Below are 21,817 nucleotides of genomic sequence, written 5' to 3'. Positions count from 1 at the left end.
CCTTAATTGTATAATATTATAGATGAATAAAAAAGAAATAAGACTACAAATCCCCGCAGTGAGTATACCCAAGCACGAACTCGAATTCTAAATAATATGTTCTGAAAATTCACATTATCACCGCCTTCTGACATTTCTCTGTTAAAAATCTGGTCAGTTCATTTGGGTTGCAGCCTCTTACAAATTCAATCCTTTCAAAGACAGTTTCAGGAATCCTGGTCATGTTTGCAAGACCGGGCGTTGCACAACTTGACCTGCCAGCGGATCAACATTGTGTGATAAATCCTCCACCAAGCTCTCCTTCACTTTAAGCGAAATTAATTTTCTGCAAGCTTTTGATACAGAGAAGCTTCTTTCCCCTAGCTGCCAAAGACAATATCCAACCTGGCAATGCCACGAGACTGACTTTGTGTGTTTTCAGATGGCGTGTGGTCGAACGGTGAAGATGAGAAAGACTCCCGCGGTTCTGCAACTCTGAGATGATACGAGACTGAATATGTGTGTTTTCAGATGGCGTGTGGTCAAACGGTGAAGATGAGAAAGACTCCCGCGGTTCTGCAACTCTGAGATGATACGAGACTGACTATGTGTGTTTTCAGATGGCGTGTGGTCGAACGGTGAAGATGAGAAAGACTCCCGCGGTTCTGCAACTCTGAGATGAGCCGAGCAGATGAGGGACATGCCTGACGTCACCCGCTCAGACTCCCAGCGGTCCGATGTCTCCCACAAGCCGCGGGTCTCCTTCAACAGGGACGTCCACGTCAAGAGGATAGGTGAGTCGGTCGTCCTAGTCAGTAAAAGACGTGGTGTATGCATCTAAGTTGCATCGGTTATTCAAAAGATACAACAATGTCAAGAGTATAGGTTAGTCGTAGGCCTACTAGGATTGATGAACCTGCTGGGGTAGTAGTAACAAAGCCACACAATACATGAACACGTTCATCTTGTACTCATACGTGGCTTAAATAGCTTTAAAACTACCTTTAAAACTTCAAGGCTCAGTTCTACGTTCAGTAAAGATCCTTCTTAGTAAAGAAGGATATTTGTTAAATTTGTTATCACAACGTCTTTCTCTCAGCTGTCGTCCATACTTCAGAGTGAACGATTAAAGATTACTGCTGCTCTTGTGTTTAGGCACGGGTCCTTTCAATATTCAAATGTGAAAATATTTTAGGGTACAAACTAAAGAAACTTAGTCCATTTACCTTCGATGAGTGAGTGTTCTTCTGATAATCAAAAAGTCACCGATTTGAACATAAAAAATAGTAGCTTTTTCATGATTGAAACTGGGCCAGTCGTCCTTGACATATTTGGCTAATTATGATTCTGGATACAGCTTAGCCTTAGATAATCTTGGTCAGTGACAAAGCTACTCAGAGACGTCGCCAACTTGCTCCTTTAACTAATAACTAATTACCTTTAATAACTTTAATCCGAAATTAATCCTTTCTTGTAAGACTTGATTCAATAGTTCGTCCTACTCTACAATTCATTACTACTGTTAGTAATCTTGCTGTTTGCATCCGGTCAAGTTACGTAAGTGTTCAAATCGCCCAGTAATCAATTATTAGATGTTAGGCAAGTGTAGGACCATGCCCGGAGGTACTACCACATATGGAGGTGGTCGCGTCCATGGCGGGTGAAAGCTAAACCTGCCATGAGTCATAAGGTGTCAGTGACGGAACAAACAATTTTAAATTTGTTCAATAATGTATCATTAATTTTGGCAAAATGCACTACAGGACAAAGGAAGTTTCAAAACAGGCTGAGATCTTCTAGTTAAAAACTATATTGTGGATAAACACATTAAAACAAATCATAAGTTTAATAACATACAAGAGAAATGCTTCCACTGAAGTTACTCTTCACCATAGTATTTTTCTTACTGCAGTAAAATAGTTTATGGAAAATTTCAACAGTTACATAACATTATCGCTTGGATAGCAAACGAGTGACGTCAGTAAAAATGTAATATCAAATATTGATGTCAGTCAGTTTTAAATTTAACATATTTGAAATAATGATTCAATGGACCAAGGGTTTTATAATATTTCAAGTTAAGAAAACAGTCTGGATCCTAAAATTTCATTATTTCTAAATAACACGTATTTGATCCCGAGTGAGGTCGATTGTTAACCAATATTTCATTTTTGTCATTGCGTTATTAATTAATTAATCTAAGAAAAATGTCTTCAGTGGATTAACAAGACCAGGTGTTGGACCATCCTCCCTAAAACACGTAAATAAATTCCGATAACAGAACACACACAAATAAAAATTAAGTTAATCGTGATATCATCACATTTTTGTGTCTCCTTAGGTTGAGTAAAAGAAACGACAATATTATGACCCTAACTATCTCTGAATAAAGTATTTTTCAACCCATTTCCAACTATTCAAGAACACCAACTTCCTGTTCGTCGCACGCCACTTGTCGGAGAGGCGCGGGTGTTCCCTGGAGGCGGGGAGAGTTGCAACATAGTGGGCGAGTCTTCCTGGAACCTGGAGGCTCCCGTGGGATAACCGGGATAGCAATGTAGCTGCTGCCAACAGCCACAACTATTAATATTCAACGTGGAAAGTGGTGCATCTAGATCCGCAGCTGAACAGCCGCGTTTTCGCTATTCACTTTAATAACACGTCGATGCACTTTGTGTACGTTTTTTAATCTGAATATGAATGCAGAGAGTGTTGAAACACGTCATAATCACTAATCACAACTGCATACGATATAAACGCTCACGTAGGTGCATAATTTAATCAGATGTGAATGCAGAATGATTGTTGAATGGCGTGGATGCTCTGTGAAGCTAACTACTTACTAAGATAGTCTGTTTGTTAGCTATGATTATGCTTTTCCAAGTACTGTACAATGATTAAGAACGGCTGGGTCTAGTATTTAATTGAACTATCAACACGTTACTGACCTTTTCTCAGTAGCGAACCAGCAATCTTCCGATTGTTATAGCTATGCAGCTAAACTGGTATAAGATTACTAAAGAGCTGAATTACTTTGCATAATGGAAAGAATATCGCCGATGAAATTCAATTTGCACTGCATCGGTGCTTCGGTGGATATAATCATAGACAAATAGAATAAATATAGACTGTCAAAGGAAGGTTCCTGCGCCCACCGCTAGGAGTGCCATGTAGTTACGGCGCACACCGCTGCAGGCGATGACCGCAGGAGCCATATGCGACCAGCAGACCCTGCAGCGGTGTGCGCCGTAACTACACGGCAAACCTAGCGGTGGACGCCAGAACTTATGCTAACCACAGCACAGCTGACGGTCTATTATCCTATACTCTAATACGAGCAATGTTTGCTTGTATGTATGCTTGCTTGCTTGCTTGCTTGCTTGCTTGCTTGCTTGCTTGCAGAAAGATCTCGAAAACGGCTCCGACGATTTTCTTCAAATCTTGTAAATAGTTTATTTTTGGCCTAAAAACAAGTTTCATGCAGTTAGAACTGCCAACAAAAATCTAATTACGTAGAAAAACGAAACTGAAAGTCACATTTTTTAACATTAGTCTTATGGGTTGCTAAGTAACCATGTTGGTTGAATTAAATAACAAGGAAAAGGTACCAACAAAGACTTGAAGTTGTAGCACGTGTTCATAATAAACCAACTACCCACAGTATACTAGCAAATTACAAATACAGTACAAAAGGAAAAACATCACTTGTTAATATTGAGCAAAGATTATACCAAAGATTGATTATACTTAAGATTACTCGAGACATTGTAGTCAAGGGTAGCAGTGCGAAGTCTAGGATCTGTTTATGACGAATACATTAAGGTATCTGCAATCCTAAAATGCTATGGGAAGGGAAGGAAACAGGTCCGTGACGTAGGAAGTAGTGAAGGAAGTAGTAAAGGCAATCATAAAATGCTATGGGAATAGAGGGAAACAGGTCCGTGACGTAGGAAGTGATGAAGGAAGTAGTAAATGCGAGCAGTCCGGAGTGTGGGGACTGTTTATGACGATAAGATTAGGGTATCTGCAATCCTAAAATGCTATGGGAAGGGAGGGAAACAGGTCCGTGACGTAGGAAGTGGTGAAGGAAGTAGTCAAGGCGAGCTGTCCGGAGTGTGGGAACTGTTTATGACGATTAGATAAGGGTATGGGCTATCCTAAAATGCTATGGGAAGGGAGGGAAACAGGTCCGCGACGTAGGAAGTGGTGACGGAAGTAGTCAAGGCGAGTTGTCCGGAGTGTGGGAACTGTTTATGACGATTAGATTAAGGTATCTGCAATCTTTAAATGCAATGGGAAGGGAGGGAAACAGGTCCGCGACGTAGGATGTGGTGAAGGAAGTAGTCAAGGCGAGCTGTCCGGAGTGTGGGAACTGTTTATGACGATTAGATTAATGTATCTGCAATCTTTAAATGCAATGGGAAGGGAAGGAAACATGTTTGCGATGTAGGAAGTGGTGAAGGAAGTAGTAAAGGCGATTAGTATGGAGTGTGGGAACTGTTTATGACGATTAGATTAACGTATCTGCAATTCTGAAATGCTATGGGAAGGGAGAAAAACAGGTCCGCTACGTTGGAAGTGGTGAAGGAAGTAGTCAAGGCGAGCTGTCCGGAGTGTGGGAACTGTTAATAACGATTAGATTAAGGTATCTACAATCTTAAAGTGCTATGGGAATGGAGGGAAACAGGTCCATGACGTAGGAAATGGTGTAGGACGTTGTAAAGGCGAGCCGTGTGGAGTTTGGGAACAGATTTATGTATCTCCGATACTAAGACTGCTTTCAGAGTGAACTAATGATTTTCTCCGAGCAAAGCTCGGTCCCCAGGTACTATTTCTTCTATTTGTCTATGCTTTAATCAATTTCAATTATCATTTTAGATAGTGTTTTCACTTTTCTCTGAAAGTTAATCTTTAAGTTTTATTTTCTTGCTGAATGAATCGAATTCGTCGTTTTCATAATGAGTGTCAAAATATCCTTCAGCACTTTTCTGCTGTGTCCTTGGGATTTGCGTTTCTGATCACTGAGGATTTTCTGCTAAGGTGTAACGAGTTATTTTCGCTAGGGGGGTATATTTTTGCTATTTGGCCGCGCACCGATTGTTGAGGTGAGCGAGCAGCGGCAGCGAGGCTAGCGAGCGCCCTTTGACCCGGCTTATCAGTGCCGATAAGCCTGGGATATCCTAGTTTCTCAGGATAGCCTAGGACAGACATTCTAGTGGTGGATCTCGGAGAGTCAAGAAGTTAGGGTGTGGCTAGTGAGACGTCCAGTGGTGTACGTGACAGTGGTGTCGGAGTATGCTGGTGGCGTGATCGCGCCGAGTGTTGGTGTAAGTTGGGTACTGACCCACTTGTGGTGAGTGGACGACTTGATATTATTAGTTGGATAATATTAATATCTGGTTTTATTGCGAGAGTTAGAGTTGTAACCGTGCTGGTCAAAGCCTGACGGTAGTTAGGATTTATATTAGTCAGGAATAATATTAAAGTGTATTCCTGACGGTTCTGGGCAGGTGCTAGAGCGCAAATAATATAATTTAATTGACTGTAGTAGATATTATTTTGCGTTGTACCTAGAGTTAGTTATATTACTAATAACTCTGAGGCCCGACAAACCTAGGCTGCACGATTTAGCGTGCGTAGTTGGAAACACGTGGCCAGTAGGCTAGTAGCTAATATTATTAGCCTATTAACAGAAGCCCAGCTAAGTAACATAAAGTTGGTAGTAGCAGTAGCAGTAGTAGGGTTGTTATTGTTTATTCATTTGATTATTTTAATTTAACCTGAACAGCTTGTTTGGTAGTCCAACACGTTATCTTGGTAGCTTGGATAGCGGAGTACCGGTTATCAGATAATATATTTATCTAGTGTTTGGAACGTATTTAATATTTATTTATCTGCTTCTAAGTAGCTCAATAATTTAATAGTAGTGCGATTGCCATTTAGCTTTGCTTGTTTGGCTTGGTATTTATTGAGACCAGCTACTAGTGGTGTAGTCAATTTACCTATAGTGCACTTGTATTGTTATCTGGTATTATTATTGAGTAAACTGTTTGGTTGTTAGCTTGGGCAATAGAGTTGTGTATTGGATTATAGTGGCCTAGTAGACCCCGCCTGGTGATAACACGCGTTGTGGTTTTTATTGGCAAGTCGTCGTGTAACTCACCGTGTTTTAGGCACTCTGGGCTTAACTATTGGATAGTTAGGACGAAGCCCGAGTTGCGTAGTCAGCAACGACACCCCCTAGGAGTGTGGAGGATCGGCGTAGGCCTGGTAGTGATTATTGCACGTTTGTTTTGGTGACTTGTTTTTGACTTGTTCACAGTGCCCGTGTATGAGCCAGTCCTATACCGGTTAGACCCGGCTATTGGCCTAGTGGTTTCCCTGACCTTGTCGCAGACCCTGGAACTTTACCCAGCCATCGTAGGCTGAGCTATCCCCGGCAAACGGTTGCGACTGCACGCACTGTTAATATTATTTTTCCAGTGCAGAAAGTATCGTCGCAAAACCATCCTATCTCCCAGCAGTATCTAGCATTTTACTCTTTTTGTAGTGAATTACTTGACAAATCGCCATCATGTTTAACTTTTTGTTGTTTTTCATCCATTCAAATTTGCTATTGTATTTTGATCTACAAGTTAAATTGGTAACTCTATCTAATACACACAATCACGTAGATCAAGAATCGACTTGAGGTAAAGGAAGTATGGTTCGTCTGTTAAAAAACTGTAATGTCAGAATTGCATTATTTTGGATTAGGCATACATACGATGATTTTTCTCCAATTACCTAACAGAGAACGTAAATTATATTTACCTTGTTTCTATCGTAAATATTGATAAACCATTTTTAAAGTATTAACAAACTTCCAAATTTTTGTTCCATATGGTTATTTGTCCATAATATGACCCTGTTTTTCTGTGTAACTGCAATGACCTTCCACACGCAGTGAATTGAAGAGTGGCGTACCCGTATAGTACTTGCGGTCACATCAAACTGTGCGTTACTCACAACTACCACTTCCAGCATCGGCCCTGGCCTCGAAATTATACTTCCGATCCTGAAAACGTTCCCAAATATGGAAAATTGGATTTGTAATCCTCAGAAGTAACCTTGACTAACCTTTATATTGGATGAAATCTGAGTTACTAATCAGGTAGTTCTTATTGAATAAATTGATAATATATGATAGGCGCATAAGATAAGATCTAAGATTATGTTTCTTTGGATTGTTCCAATTCTAATGGATTGTAGGTTCATTGAATTGTTCCAGTTCTAGTGGATTATAGTTTCTGTGATTGTTACTTATGAATGGAATTTTTATGTCACTTACACTAGTGATGCCATACAAATCGAAAAACAGTAGATTAGTTACTACTATTTACTTTAGTATACTGAAGAGGACATATAACTCTGAAACAGCTACTACCGAATCTATTGTTTTCATCTGACAGGAATTAACCATCACGATCTCGCAGTCCACAGATCAGACCAGTTTCCTCTGTCCAGAGGGTCTCTATTATACAATCAAGCCATCCTATAACTGGCCACTTACCTGATGCCGAGGTAACCCCCAGGCACGGGCCCGAGCTAGTCTTCATCAGATTCGCAACAAAACAACCAATAAGTTATGCTAATCCGCCGGCCGTGTCCGATTAATTTATGCGAGATATTTTAAGTGCTGTTTAACGTGGGGTCGGTTATCCAAGGGGAGTGGCATGCTGCGTTATAACATTGTAGACGAAATGTCGGAATGATGATTAGAGACGTGTGAGTGGATCATCGTTTGTTGGTTGTTCAAGTAGACGTCCCATCTATATGGACCAGCAAATGTAGCTGGGCCAGCATGGTTGTGAGGAGGATAAACACTTCTTTGACACTAGCATACTCTTCTGTCCACTCGTCTTACTATTTATATTCGTTGATCAAGTTGTAGGTTTTGATCAAGATACAATCTTCCGAGTGAGGTCTACAATTCCCAATGATGGTGATGGCGTTTCTAATGCAATAATTTTTAGTGAATACTAAGGTGTTAAGCATTACTGAGTGGATAAATTGCTTCCCTATTCCTAAAAATTAGCAGGTCTCCGCATTGATCCTGAGAAATACTTGAACTAGCTTTAAATGGTTTGAAACTGGACTCAGCTGTCTTTGATTATTTAGCTTTTTTGGATGGCCTTGATAAACCAAAACAGCTGATCTTTGTCGATAACAAAAACACGAAACAAAACTTTGACACCTCACATATCTTTCGTTCATATTTGAGTTAAAATACGATGTGTAGCTTCACCACCGATGGTGTAATAGTTAAGAAATTCAACACCAGGACTATACTATGCTCACACCAGCTCTTCTACGTCATACACCAGTGTAGTTTCGCCATCAACCTTCCTATGATGTTGCAGGTCGCGAGGGTGTGGTGGCGGCGCTGGCCGGTGACGGGGAGGGCCACCTGGTACCTCTACCAGTCCGCCGAGAGAGGCCGGGGAGATTGTCGAGACGAGAGCTCGAGAAGGAGGCGGTGTCAATCCTGCGACAAGCAGAAAGGGTCAACTGTACTCCCTCCTTGGACCCACGGGACAAGTTCAGCACCCTACCTCCCAGACACTCCGGCAGGAACAAGAACTCAGGTGAGTCGATTGTACAGTTTAGAGACTAAGGGTAAAAGTGCAAAGCTCTTAGAGTAAAGAGCGGTATAGTTTACAAGTAGAGGGTGGTTAAGATACGAATGTTCGAGTAAAGGGGAGGAAAGGGTGAACGAGTAAGGGTGGGTAGATTTCAATATGAGAAAAGAGTGTTAGAGTTCCTAGTATACGTGTAAAGGGTGGTTGAGTTTAGAGACCACGAGTAAATCAGGGCTGGATTTTGAGTGCATGAGGAAGGGGTAATATAGTTTAGAGATCACGAGTATACTGTATTGAGTTTTCAAAGCACGAGTTAAGTGTGGTTAGGATTTGAGAACACAAGTAAAGTGTGTTTTAGTTTAGAGAGATTGAATAAAGAGTGGCTGGGTTAAGAGAGTACGAGAAAAGAGTTGTTGAGTTTAGAGAGAACGAATGGAGGGTGGGGTAGTTTAAAGAAAACACAAGTAAAGGGGTTCGGGTTTCTAGTGTACGATTTAAGGGTGGTTGAGTTTAGAGGGTACGAATAGAGCGTGGGCGAGTTTAGAGAACACAAGTAAATGGGTTTAGGGTGTCTAGTGCACGATTAAAGGGTGGTTAGATAAAACAAGAAAAAATCAAAGGAATATTTAACTTAACATCGTTTTAACGGGCTGGTATGTTTAAATTAATTAATTAACTTCGAAATGTTGAAATAGGTAGGCTTTTCTAAGCCATCATAAACTATGAATAGGCTACGGAAACGTCTATCTTACGATGACTTATAGCTATGCGGGTCTCTGTTTGAATATCGAAGAAATATGCCTTTCTAAACACCATATGGCTCAATTAGGATTCCGACTATGCAGTCAGCGGGGGCTTTGATTTATAAGAGGTGGAGTCACAAATTACTAGGCTGGAAATTTACGGGTCTATCTTCAGTTCTGCCTAATAATCGTTTGTATTCCAATTTCGGAGCGAAGTTCGTCTTGCAGACAGATTGTTAGATTTATGACTTCTTTGGCGCATCATGACAAAGGGCATTTGTTAAAGCAAACATGTGTGATTATTTGTATTACCAACTCGTTACTAAGTCCGTGCTTCGCAGCGGGGTAAGGGTGTAGGAAAGAATATTATGGTTCTTTGAATCTACTATCATAAAAACAGATATAACGCTTAACATAATTCAAAACCTTTCCAAATGCCACAGTTTATAGAAACTAGTACTACTGTACCACAGAGAAGTAAGATGTCTTACTATATCTTACTTCTCTGTGACTGTACTTAGTTTTATGTTTCCTTTGCTCCTATTCGTGTTAATTCACACAACTGTTTCGAAGAATAACTTAAATAAATGTATTGGAATAATAACGTCCATAATGCCACAGATAAAACATATAATACCTTTGGCTATCTTCAATATCCAATATTCAATGATTATACACAAACCACAATACACCAATAATCCATGACACACACTCCAAATAGCATGACTTCAGAAATTAGAAACGGAATCAAAACTTGAAGAGTACGTTTAGTTGAGACCGCATGGATTATATCCATACCGTAAATAGTTATTTGTCAAAATCAAATTATAGTAAAAACGTGTACTATACCTAAATGTAAACAAAGTAAATAAAGATTAGACAAAATGTAAGCAGTGTGTTTTTTTTTATTTGCTGACTGGTTTCCTTTATTAAAACTACTTAAAATTTTGAATGAAACACACTGAATTATGCCCTTGGGCTAATAAAATATGGAATGAAGTCAGGGAGAAAATAATGATGCAATGATCTCAGGTTGGCCCTATTGTTTCGTCAAGTGACATCATTTTTACGCCATTGTCACTTTGGTGATATTATTTTGGTCAATGCATATTCAACAGTATTCTCTATGAAAACTAAAACCTTTTAAAGATTAATCAGATTCGTAAAGTATTATATTTGAGTATCATACTATCGTAAACAATAAGAAAGTATTTTCTTAATCTGTTCAAAAGTTTGTAATTGACTTAAGGATGGTGTAAGCGATCTTCTATTCTAATACGACTGAAAATTGATAAATATTTTTTATGTTTGTTTGGCATGTCTGGTAAGCAAGCCTAGAGGACGTTCTGCTTTGCATTTTTGACAGATTACCAAAAATATATCTATATTTTACAAATGAATATTTGTATTCTAATAGTTTTAAAGTTAGAGAGTGACCAATAAATAATAATTGTAAATATGAACAAGCGACAGAAACATATCATAAAATTGTGTACGGCCATCCATAAGGAAACAATTTTTTCTTCTGGAAGCTGGAACTATAGTCAACAAATAAACATATACTAGTTGTAATTGAAAATACATTCTCTATATATACATCACCCTGCTGCTGGTTGCATTATGTATCAGTTTCAGTTAACTGACCGGCTAGTTGGTGGCCTTGCGGTCTCCAGCACTTTTATATCGAACTGGTTTACGTCGAAGAGACGCTTTTTTCAAACTGGTTGCACATTCGTCCTTTTAACATGCCTCGAAATATCACTGTCTGGGTGCTGATTCCTGTAAAACTAAAACCATGGCAAGTGCATTTGTGTTATATATTTTTTATCTTGTGGCCTAAATATTTTCCATTGTCGTACTGCACCAGCACCTAAATCTACTCCCTAAAAACCTACAGTACCAGAATTGCGCTAGAGTTGATTTTTCTTTGTGATAGAAATTCTGAAAAACTATTCCTTTCATTAGTGTGTGAGTTCACTAAGTGTTTGGTGTAAACATTTATACATAATACTGTATTTGCTGCTAAAACTTATTGTTACAATAACACTCAATCTACTTTATAAAATAAAAACTTGATTATAAAAATGTTACTCCAAACATTAATTCCTGGTTTCATTATTGGTATAATTCATCCTAAATCTCTAAAAATGTTACTAAAAGGCAGAATAAATTAAAATTACGACTTTTGGAAGAAATAAGTTTCCCATAATTTACCACTGACCGTTTTCTATCAGTAATGATTATCGTGTAACAAATTTAAAATCTGTATAAGTTTAGTTTGTCATTTCTATGGGTACATCAATGGGAAAGCGGGTTACCCATATTATTTCCCCTTATCTCCTAATATTGGTTTAGTTCCCCAATATAGGATTAGTATTTTGTTCCCCCACAATAAATATTGAATTTTCAGTACATATAACTATTCAAAACATTTGTTCTAGCATACTTTCGTACAGCATTGAAGTACTCATGCTGCTCTCAACACTCTTCACCGCAATACAATTACTCGGTGGTATAGCTCGCTTGTGCGTCGCCACGAGCATACAAATAATGCTAAACAACTCGTGAGTTCGAATAATGTGTTGCATGATTCATAACACCGAACCCTTGCATACAAAGTAACTCGATCTGTTTCTTGTCGGTTTTATTATGCATTTTGTTAAATGCATCACCAGACATGGCCATTTCCCAATTACACAATGAGGTATTGTGCACAAGTTATACAAATTATTGTGAATCATAATGTTTATAATAATGAAAAATACGTTATCCATCACAAATAGTAATAAAAAAAATTGTCCACTGGTGATAAATAACTCAAATTGATTGATTCAATTGCTTATTCTGGATCTTTAACGGGAATAAAGTTCATAGTGATTAGTGATGGCCATATGAAGATTACTTATCAAAATTAAAATATATTTTAATAAGCTCTGCAGAGAAAATTTTGACGAAGATCAAGCACAATATTTGCATAATGTATGCAAATGTTTGTAATGTATGCAGCTCGTAAAACTTATAACAGTTATAACACTATTGACTTTTGGATTCTGAATTAAACATCTTAAAACAAGAACAGGCTTAGTTGCATGATGCATTCACAGAGCGGGATACTGTACTGTAAAAATACTCACTAGATAGAATAGTATCGAATCAATAATTTACAACTCTTGAATTAGTGACATGACAGGCTGAAAGGTGCTGTAGTAGTAAATCGTCCTTTCACTATTTCTTGTTTTAAAAGATACGTATACGACTAAATAGTTAATTAACATCAGCGCCTTCTGTTGGTGGCTTAATTCAACTACAGAGTTTTTATTCTTTAACTGTCATCATATTAAACAAAGGAATGCAATGTCTAACACTATCAATAGTCATTATTGTAGCTTATACGAACGTACTCTTCCAGATTCAACTAGTGTAAACTAAAATGACCAGAGTTAACTAACTGCTTGGGAACAACAGTTCAAGACTTTATTGTGACACACGTTTGATTAGGGTGTTTAGTGAGTCATTCGAATCACTGAGCTTTTAAATGTTTACAGGCTGAAGAAACGTCTTAAGTCAGTAAAGATACATGAGGCATATAATTCCATTTTACACTCATGCTTAATGTATTACTATATTTAGTTTATTTACGCCCATCTTAATGTGAGTTTCCTCTCCAACTTATATTAGTAAATAACTGTAATTCTGAATTCAAAAGGAAATGTTATAGATACCATATTAACATGTTTATTGAAGCTAACAATTTGACCCTACCAAGAGTCACAGTCAAAAGCCGCCGCGCGAGTTTCCGTGTAACGATTAACACCAAACTTCGCCGATACGACTTGTTAATATGCAAATGTGACTACAAATCGGCTCTGATCACCTGCGCTGCCATTTGACTGCCACAATGGCCGTGCTATTAGCCATTAGCGGGGATGTGCCACGTGAGTAGATAGGGTTGCCTGATTTTTTCTCCGGCGAATAAAAGTGACAGCGATGTTGGGAATGAGTATACGAGTGTGGGCAGGGGACGATTTGTGCAGGTTAAAACTGTATGTTAGTTTGTGTAGACTGTAGGCACTAAGCACTGTATATATAAGAAGTATGTAAGTATTGGTTAGCAGACAAGTAGAGGTTACAGCAGAGCTGTAATTACCAGCCCGCTGTTGCGAGTATAAGTGCGAGGTGAATGTCATGGCTGGCTGTACAAGTGATTGCAGTAGAAAGTGAATTCACTTTCAATTCGGCGCACTAGGTCATGAATGCAACTCAGCGCAACCTGTCTGACCTAGAGAGCTGACACTAAGTTAAGTAACGCTTGCGTAAAATACACATGTCTACATCTACATATAGTACTTAAGACTAAAAAAGGACTGAATAAACTAAATACGTATTCAGTGAGCAAATATCAAACATTTATTGTTTCCAAATTTTTATATTCGGAGAGTTCCCGCTCATCCCCAAGTATTGAACCCGATATGCCTTGCTCTCAGCGATTTCCTTCAGTTCATCTGAACTCAACGCCTCGCTGAACCGCTTCGGTAAGAATATACAGAAGTCGGCACTCTTTTCTGGCACATGGATGTCTAGGACGATGGACGCTCCGTATTTGGTGTTTACTGCCCTCCCTGCCACAATGGAGTAGCCCTCTTTGTTAGTAAGTGCCGAAACGTCGATCTTAGGGAGGTATGGTCCTTTCTCCAGGGTGTTGAGTTTTGCTGCTAGGGCCATGATTATGATCTATAAAAAAATATCCTGTTTTAAAAGTCGTACTAATAGTATGCCATATTATAGGCCGAGTACTGATATAATGAAAATTTATCGAGTTAACTAGCTTAGCATTAATAGACAATGCATAAACAACTGGAGCACTACAGCATAAATAGTACAATTGAAGATTGCTGCGTGAAACAAGTATGTCACAGCATATAACGCAAGGTGTAATATCATAGAAATATTAGCGCAACGGAGGGCAACTAGATACATATAAAACGTTTAACAGCTTAGTAATAACAGCTAAATGTATAGAAAAACCGTTGCACTTAGAATATACAAATATAACAAGTAAGGTTTGCAGATTGTAACAAGTATATCGCTGCATATATCGATTAGTAGAGTGTAATACCATACACATAGCAGTCCATCGTAGCGCAACTATATACATATTACAAATAGCTCTAAATAGCTAAATGTGTAGCAAAACTGTTACACTACAACATATGGATATATTGTAATCAATGTTATCTTGTATCATGTGTCAGGAATACCGTTTCATATAACAAGTAGTAGAAATATTAGTCAGTATAACATGTAGGCAGTACCAAGACAGTATAGCAAACGCAGCAGTGTAGAGAAAAACACATATTGGGACAGACAAAGGTGGGAGGGTATGAGAGTAATGCATCATTATGCATTAACGCAAAACAAATATCAGCACAGCAACAAATAAGAATATACAACTAGCACTCTTAGAAAATACAATTATGGAGCTATAGTAGTAGTAGAAAAGTGTAAGCTAAATAAGCATATACAAACTAAAAGATCATACAAGTAAGATTATTCTCACAGTTAATGCATAAGCACACGAGACATACCTGTTCGGTTGCGTGCAGAGAACTGTGCAGCCATGTACGCTTATGCCGCTTATAAGCAATCCTGGCTCCCCACAATCACTGACCTCACACAAACTGTATAAAAGCAGCCCATTGGCACTGCAAAGTTGTATTCGACTCCAGCTTGCATTGTGAGTAACTCGTGCACCTCGGTCAGTTTGTGCGTCTGGGCCAGTACGTGCATCAGTCGAAGTCGTCTACGCTTGTGTGATGCCAGAACATCTTCTCCATAGTTGTAAGTACAAACATAGCGTAGTTTGCAATATAGTTGCTAGGATTTTAAAAAGACCATAAGATTTAAGCTTTTCCTATAACTCCTTGCTCTCCTTACCATAAGAGCAACGTTAAATAGCTAGACTCAAAACTTACAAAATTATTTACAATTATTTAATGTCAAATCTGAGTGTTGTAAAACGTGGTAATGCTCGTTAAATTAGAAATCTGAAGTGAAGTATGTAGCTAGAATATTAAAAGATGTCTAAAAATCTGTTTGATTAGAAATACGTTGATCTTTAAAAACCAATTATATATTCAATAAATAAATATGACTAAATAAACTTCTAATAATACGATTAATATAGATTAATTATACAATCTCTGGCTATCGCATGATTATATGTTGAATATACACTTAATCAATACTATATACAATTTGAAATATTCCTCTCTCAAATCAATACAAGCATTCTATTTCAAATGTCACCAAGAACTAGTTTGTGTAAAAAGAAATAAATAATCCGCTAGTGTGTGTTTGCATTTAATATTGTTCTTACTGGACAAATCATGACGCTAGCCAAGGGTTAAGGGTTCTTCCTTGTTCAAATAACTAGCTATTAAATATAAAGTACCCTAGTGACTAGGGATGTAGGTACATAAATAAAAGTCAATAAATATTTCTTTTAACTATATATCTATTAAAATATATATGTTCACTATTTAGTCTTTATTACTTAATAAATGATTTTTAACCTATATACCCTATAGAAAAAATTAAGAACACTTCTATACTACAATGTTTTGAAAGAAAACGTACTAAAAAAAAACGAATTAATATCTATCAGAAAGAAAAATCATTAGGTATTATGAACTTAGCAAGCATGTAGGATTATTTTAGAAAAACTTGCATATACGCATTTTTTGTCATAAGTTAAGCTAGCAAAATAAGAAAAATAAATAAATAAATCATGCTTAGAAATGAGTGTAGATTTTGTCTTTAGAGCTGTAGCTTAGTATATGCATAGATTAAGCAACTTTAAAGCTCGTTCTTTGTGTCTAACTCTTGAGTGCTGTCTCTGTTTGCTAGTGCAGACACAACCATCTCTCTACCATGTGTAATTCTATGATTTCCGCATTATTGTTAGGCTAGATAACTAGTGAATGCATTATTGGCTATGAAAAAATCACTTTATTCGCATTAACAAAGTTTAAAATTATTAAATTGGCAAGAAAAAAAATTGTAAAGAAAAACACGAATGCTTAAAACTAAACTTTGTAACTTAAGTTTTGTTCGGTATTTCGATATTGTTAATATAAATTTTGTGTGATTATATTTTAAGCTTATATCACAAACGTTTTAAATATAACATATTGACACTAATCAAGTATGGATGGTGAATAAAGATATTTTGATTTTGATTTGACGATCTATGCAGTGGATAGAACAAACTAGCTTCAGTTGTTATATAATGATGAAAAATCTACTTAGGAAGGAGTATGCTTTATTTTTGGTATTGACGAAACTACTATATATGACAACTGACACTTTATTTTTACATTCACAGCGCTAGAAGTGAGCAGTCATTCCCCACGTGCCGTCTTGCAAAGTTCCACTTAGATGTTAAACCTTCAATGAGCAGTCTAGCTGTGAAAACTTCTACAACAATGTAAGTAGAAAGCCCTGTCAGTTTTATATCTTCTTGGTACTACGTTTAGTAAACTATTATTTGAGAGCTTACAACTTAATATAGTCGAATGTAAAGAGCCCCTTAATACCTCATATTGTCCTAGCAAAAACTACACTAAACCATGCAGCTATATAAGCAACATTCATTGTTGCAAGAAATCCACACAACTAAAGACAAAATGCGTGTAATATGAGCTTAAAGAATCTGAATTGTAAAATCTCATGCTGAACATGATAACATAGGCAATAAAACTTAAATTAAAATAATAAAATAGGTAAGTGCTAAAAATTAATGTTTTTTTTTTTTTAAACTTAACGTAAACAATCTCAAACCAAATATAATAGAACTATAGCAGACCATGAGCAATGTACTTAATGTTTGAAATTAATGTTTTAGATGTATCTACAATGTGCCATCTGTCGAGAAGCCTACTTCCTTAGTGCATCCGCAAGGAGCCGTCACCAGCAAATGTGTTTGGCGTTGAACGACTACTTCACATCAGCAGTAGCGAGCAACAATGACAACAGACGAGAGACACACGAGGCAGCAATTCAGACACCTCCACAGCAAATTAAAGCAGTACCCAGTGGCAGTGGCTTGAAAAGAAAACTACCACCTCCAAAGGTGACTAAGCGTCCTGTGACTAGTGTATTGTCAAGTCCATCATCACATACAAGTTCAACAACAAGGCTGACGTGGTATTTAAAAAAAGGTCTTCAATCAGCCAAAGACTATGTTATAGAAAATAATGAAAACCTCTACAAGGACCTACCGCCATTTATTGAAGCTGCTAACGAAGTGGTGCTCGATATACTACAAGATGAGCTGCGTGTCACCAAATCCCTCAAGTACAACGTCGTACTGGAGGCCGTCTACTGCCATCCTGAAGGACATTGCGAACTTATGAACTTCAAGACCACGTCGAGGCTTATACACAGCGCCTGTGATGAGCTACAAGAGCTGCTGAAGAAGGACGCCAGCAAACTGCTTCGTGAGGAGTCTGAAGCGCAGGCGAAAGGCAGTGGATGGACTTTGCATGAGGTAAAGAGCCTCACACTTAGACTAAGCAAATTTTCATATGCATTGCCTGCTGGAAGTGGCTATCTGCCACTGCCCCCAAAAATTGCTAAAAGGAAATGCATTTTAAATGTAAAAAACAGCAATGATTGTTGTTTCATGTATTGTATATTAGCCAAAAGTCTACCTAATATACGTTATGACTCAGTGCTTACTGAGCATAGCTTTAGGGAGTGTGAAACACATTACAACTTTGATGGTATTTCATTTCCAACGCCCATTTCACAAATGAAAAAATTTGAAAAACAAAACATCAACACTAGCGTAAACATCTTCGAACTGGACGAAAATGCCCATATTACACCACTCAGGATAGTTGATGAGCAGCAAGACCATTTTGATCTCCTTCTCGTTAGAAATGATGAAGGAGAGGCTCATTTTACGTTAATATTGAATTTCACAAAGCTTATGCAGCCACAAATTACAAAAGGCAGCAACAAAATTACAATCTGTAAAAGGTGTAGCACCTTTAAAGAAAACAGGCGCTGTGTTCCGACACCTCAGCACTGGTTGAGTGAACATTTAATGCTCTGTGGAAAATCAAAACCAAGTGAAGTGATTTTGCCGGAGCAGCATAAAAGCAAACTTAGATTTGTTAGCTACGAGATGCAAATTGAAGTACCAATTGTAGTCACAGCTGACTTCGAATCAACACTATATCCAGTTCCCTCGACAGACAATGCCTATCAACGGCACGAGGCGAACTCGTTTGCTTATATCGTAGCAAGTAACCTTCCCAAAGAGCTGTTAGAGGAAGCTGAGATAAACACCTCACCCTACATACACAGATCGGAATCGGCTGCAAAAGAATTCCTTTTACAAATGCAGGAGCTAGCTGTAAAAGTGGAAAAGCTGTACACTAAAAATGTGAGCATGATTGCATTAAATGATGAACAACAGAAACAGCATGATGAAGCGACAAACTGCGAGCTGTGTGAAATAGCATTTGATGAGACATTGGTTCAGTCAAGGAAATGCCGGGACCACGACCATATAACAGGTCAGTTTCGTTATACTTTGTGCTCGTTGTGTAACACCCGCTGTCAACTTCCAAACTTCATACCAATATACTTTCACAACCTTTCTTCATACGACGAAGCATTCATTATTAAGAACTTGGCAGTATTACCCAACAGCGAAATAAAAGTGATCCCTAGTAATTCAGAAAGATTCATCAGTATATCGATAAAGATTGGGAGGATGTGGCTTAGGTTTTTGGATTCATTTCGCCTAATGGCGGACAGCCTTGCGAATCTCGCTTCGTATCTCACACCGACGGAACTCGTAGAGTCGTCCAAACTTGTGCCAGAACAGCATGTGGAGTTGATTCAAAGAAAAGGGATTTATCCCTATGATTATGTAAAAGACTTTGCTGTATTCAGTGAGGAAGCACTGCCACCACGTGAAAGCTTTTACAATGCCCTCAATGACTCGGAAGTTACGGATGCAGAATATCAACATGCCCAACACACTTGGAATACAATGAAAATGAAAAATTTTGGACAATACCATGATTTTTATCTGTTATTGGATGTTTGTCTTTTAATGGACATAATTCAATGCTTTCGCAAAAACTGTGTAGCCACCTATAACATTGACTGTTGTCATTCATTTACAGCGCCAGGTCTAGCATGGCAGAGTATGCTACGTATGACTGGTGTAACTTTGGAATTGTTGACGAACTATGACCATTTCTTAATGTTTGAAAGTGCGATTAGAGGCGGTTTGGTACAATGCTGCCACCGCTATGAAAAAGCCAACAACCCACTTTTAGAGAACAGCGAAGACTATGATCCAAACAAAGAAACCAAATACATGTTGTATTTGGACTGCATAAACTTGTATGGAAGCCAAATGAAAAAACACCTTCCAACTGGAAATTTTGAGTTTGTAAATGATGTTGATGATCTTAATTGGTCAAACTTACCTGAAGATTCGCCGTATGGACTTTTACTAGAATGTGATGTCACAGTGCCAGAGCACTTGCACGATCTAATGAACGACTTCCCCATTCTACCAGAACAAAAAGATGTGGATAATCAGGGAAAACTACTTGCTACGCTTGAAGATAAAAAACACTATATCGCTCACTATACAGTGTTCCAGCAGGCAGTCAAATTAGGCTTGAAAATTACAAAAGTTCACAGAGCGTTGCGATTCTCCCAGTCGCCGTGGATGGAAAAGTTCATCGACAAAAACACCACATTAAGAGCTGAATCTACGAATGAGTTTTCCAAAAATTTCTACAAGTTTATGAATAATAGTGTGTTTGGAAAGACGTTAGAAAACGTGCGCAATCGTGTAGATATTAGAATAGTAACTTCTGATGAAGCGTTCCAGAAGCTGTCACGTCAAGCAAGATTTGTTGACAGAAGCATTATCGCTGATGGTGTGATCGCGGTACATTTAAGAAGACAAAAGGTAGTATTAAACAAGCCAGTCTATGTTGGTTCAGTAGTTCTCGACAAAGCAAAAGTTCATATGAACTGGTTTCATTATATGGTTATGAATAAAAAACTAGCTCCGCCAGACTTTGAAGTGTATGTTAACTATTCTGATACTGATTCTCTATTATATACCATAATTACCAAGTTAAACCTAAATAATGAATTGAAGGAAAGATTGGGAGATGTACTGGATAGGTCATGCTATCCCAAGGAGCATGAGCTGTGGCTGGAAGGAGCGATTCCTCAAATAGGCACATTTAAGGATGAATGCAAAGGAAGACAGCTATTTGAGTACGTAGGATTGCGTTGTAAAATGTACTGCTACAGGTTCAACTCCAGCCAACAGACAACGGCAAAGAAAAAGTGTAAGGGAATAAGCAAACGCTATGTCGAAAACAAAATTTCATTTGATCACTACAAGAAGGCACTGTTTGAAGATAAACAGTACAGAGCGACATTTAACCAGATAAGAAGCAAGACATTTCAACTCACCTCTAGAACAGTTGATAAACTCTCTCTGTCAGCCAATGATAACAAACGCATAGTGTTGCAGGACAAAATTAGAACTTTGGCGTATGGGCATTATCGAGCTCGTCAAAATGACGATGGAGGATCGTCAGAATATGATTGTAGTCAGTCTTAGCTCGATGGTTGATCAGCACTCTTTAGGAGTAGTCAGAATGTTGTATTCATTGAGTATGGATGCCGTTGCCCGTACTATTCCATATGAAAAAGAATACGAAAGAATCGAGGATATCGAAATGTTTTCGATACTCCCTTCCCTCATGCACACAGAGTTGAGAAGCTCTATTAAACGGACTTGGATAAAAACTACAACAGTCAACAGAGATTTAATAAAAAGTTATGAGTTTAGAGATATCGACTTTATGCAAATTGATAGTTATCAGTTTGTCATGCTCATGAACCATCCTCTGGAGGAACCAGAGTTTTGGAGTCGAAATTACTATGGTAATAATTGTCATATAAATGTGGACTACTATGAAACAATACAAACAGAACGTCCTATGAAGTATTGTCGAGGCTGCTTTTTTAACCTTTTTACACTAAAAGACGATAATGATATTGACTATCAAAGTTATTGGCACGAAAAGGGGTTGGCATTTGTACATGTTGTACAGCATTTTGAAGTTAACTCTAACAGGCTAATTGATGCAGTGGTTAAACAAGAAAATAACTGGTGTGACTACTGTGTATTTCGACCATTGTTTACATTTCTAAACTACTTTGACTGTAGAGACAATAACAACATGTTACATGATAGTGATGAAGACAGCCCCGCATCTCCAGTGACAATGTTTAACCGTACAGAACTTTATGATCCGTATAGAGAGTGACATACGCTAGTCCAGCATATTTGAACAATGAGGCTGTTGGTCAAGTTTTTTTTTTTTTTTAACCATACAATTTCACGTTTACTGTGTT

General features: G+C 38.0%; 1 protein-coding gene across 1 annotated transcript in view; it reads left to right on the top strand.

The window, feature by feature from the left end:
- The window catches only part of LOC128993889 (uncharacterized), an 88,596-nt gene that overhangs the window by 26,658 nt on the left and 40,121 nt on the right, over positions 1 to 21,817 (top strand). The window contains exons 2-3 of the mRNA XM_054417958.1: positions 600 to 773; positions 8,382 to 8,606. Of these exons, the coding sequence (XP_054273933.1) occupies positions 671 to 773; positions 8,382 to 8,606 (328 nt within the window). The 5' untranslated portion in view covers positions 600 to 670. The remainder of the gene's footprint in view (positions 1 to 599; positions 774 to 8,381; positions 8,607 to 21,817) is intronic.

Source organism: Macrosteles quadrilineatus, unplaced genomic scaffold (genome assembly GCF_028750875.1).
Source record: "Macrosteles quadrilineatus isolate MER2022 unplaced genomic scaffold, UCM_ALF_1.0 Scaffold_5__1_contigs__length_97177068, whole genome shotgun sequence".
Classification (NCBI taxonomy): Eukaryota; Metazoa; Arthropoda; class Insecta; order Hemiptera; family Cicadellidae; genus Macrosteles; species Macrosteles quadrilineatus.
This window is presented reverse-complemented; position numbering and strand designations above follow the sequence as displayed.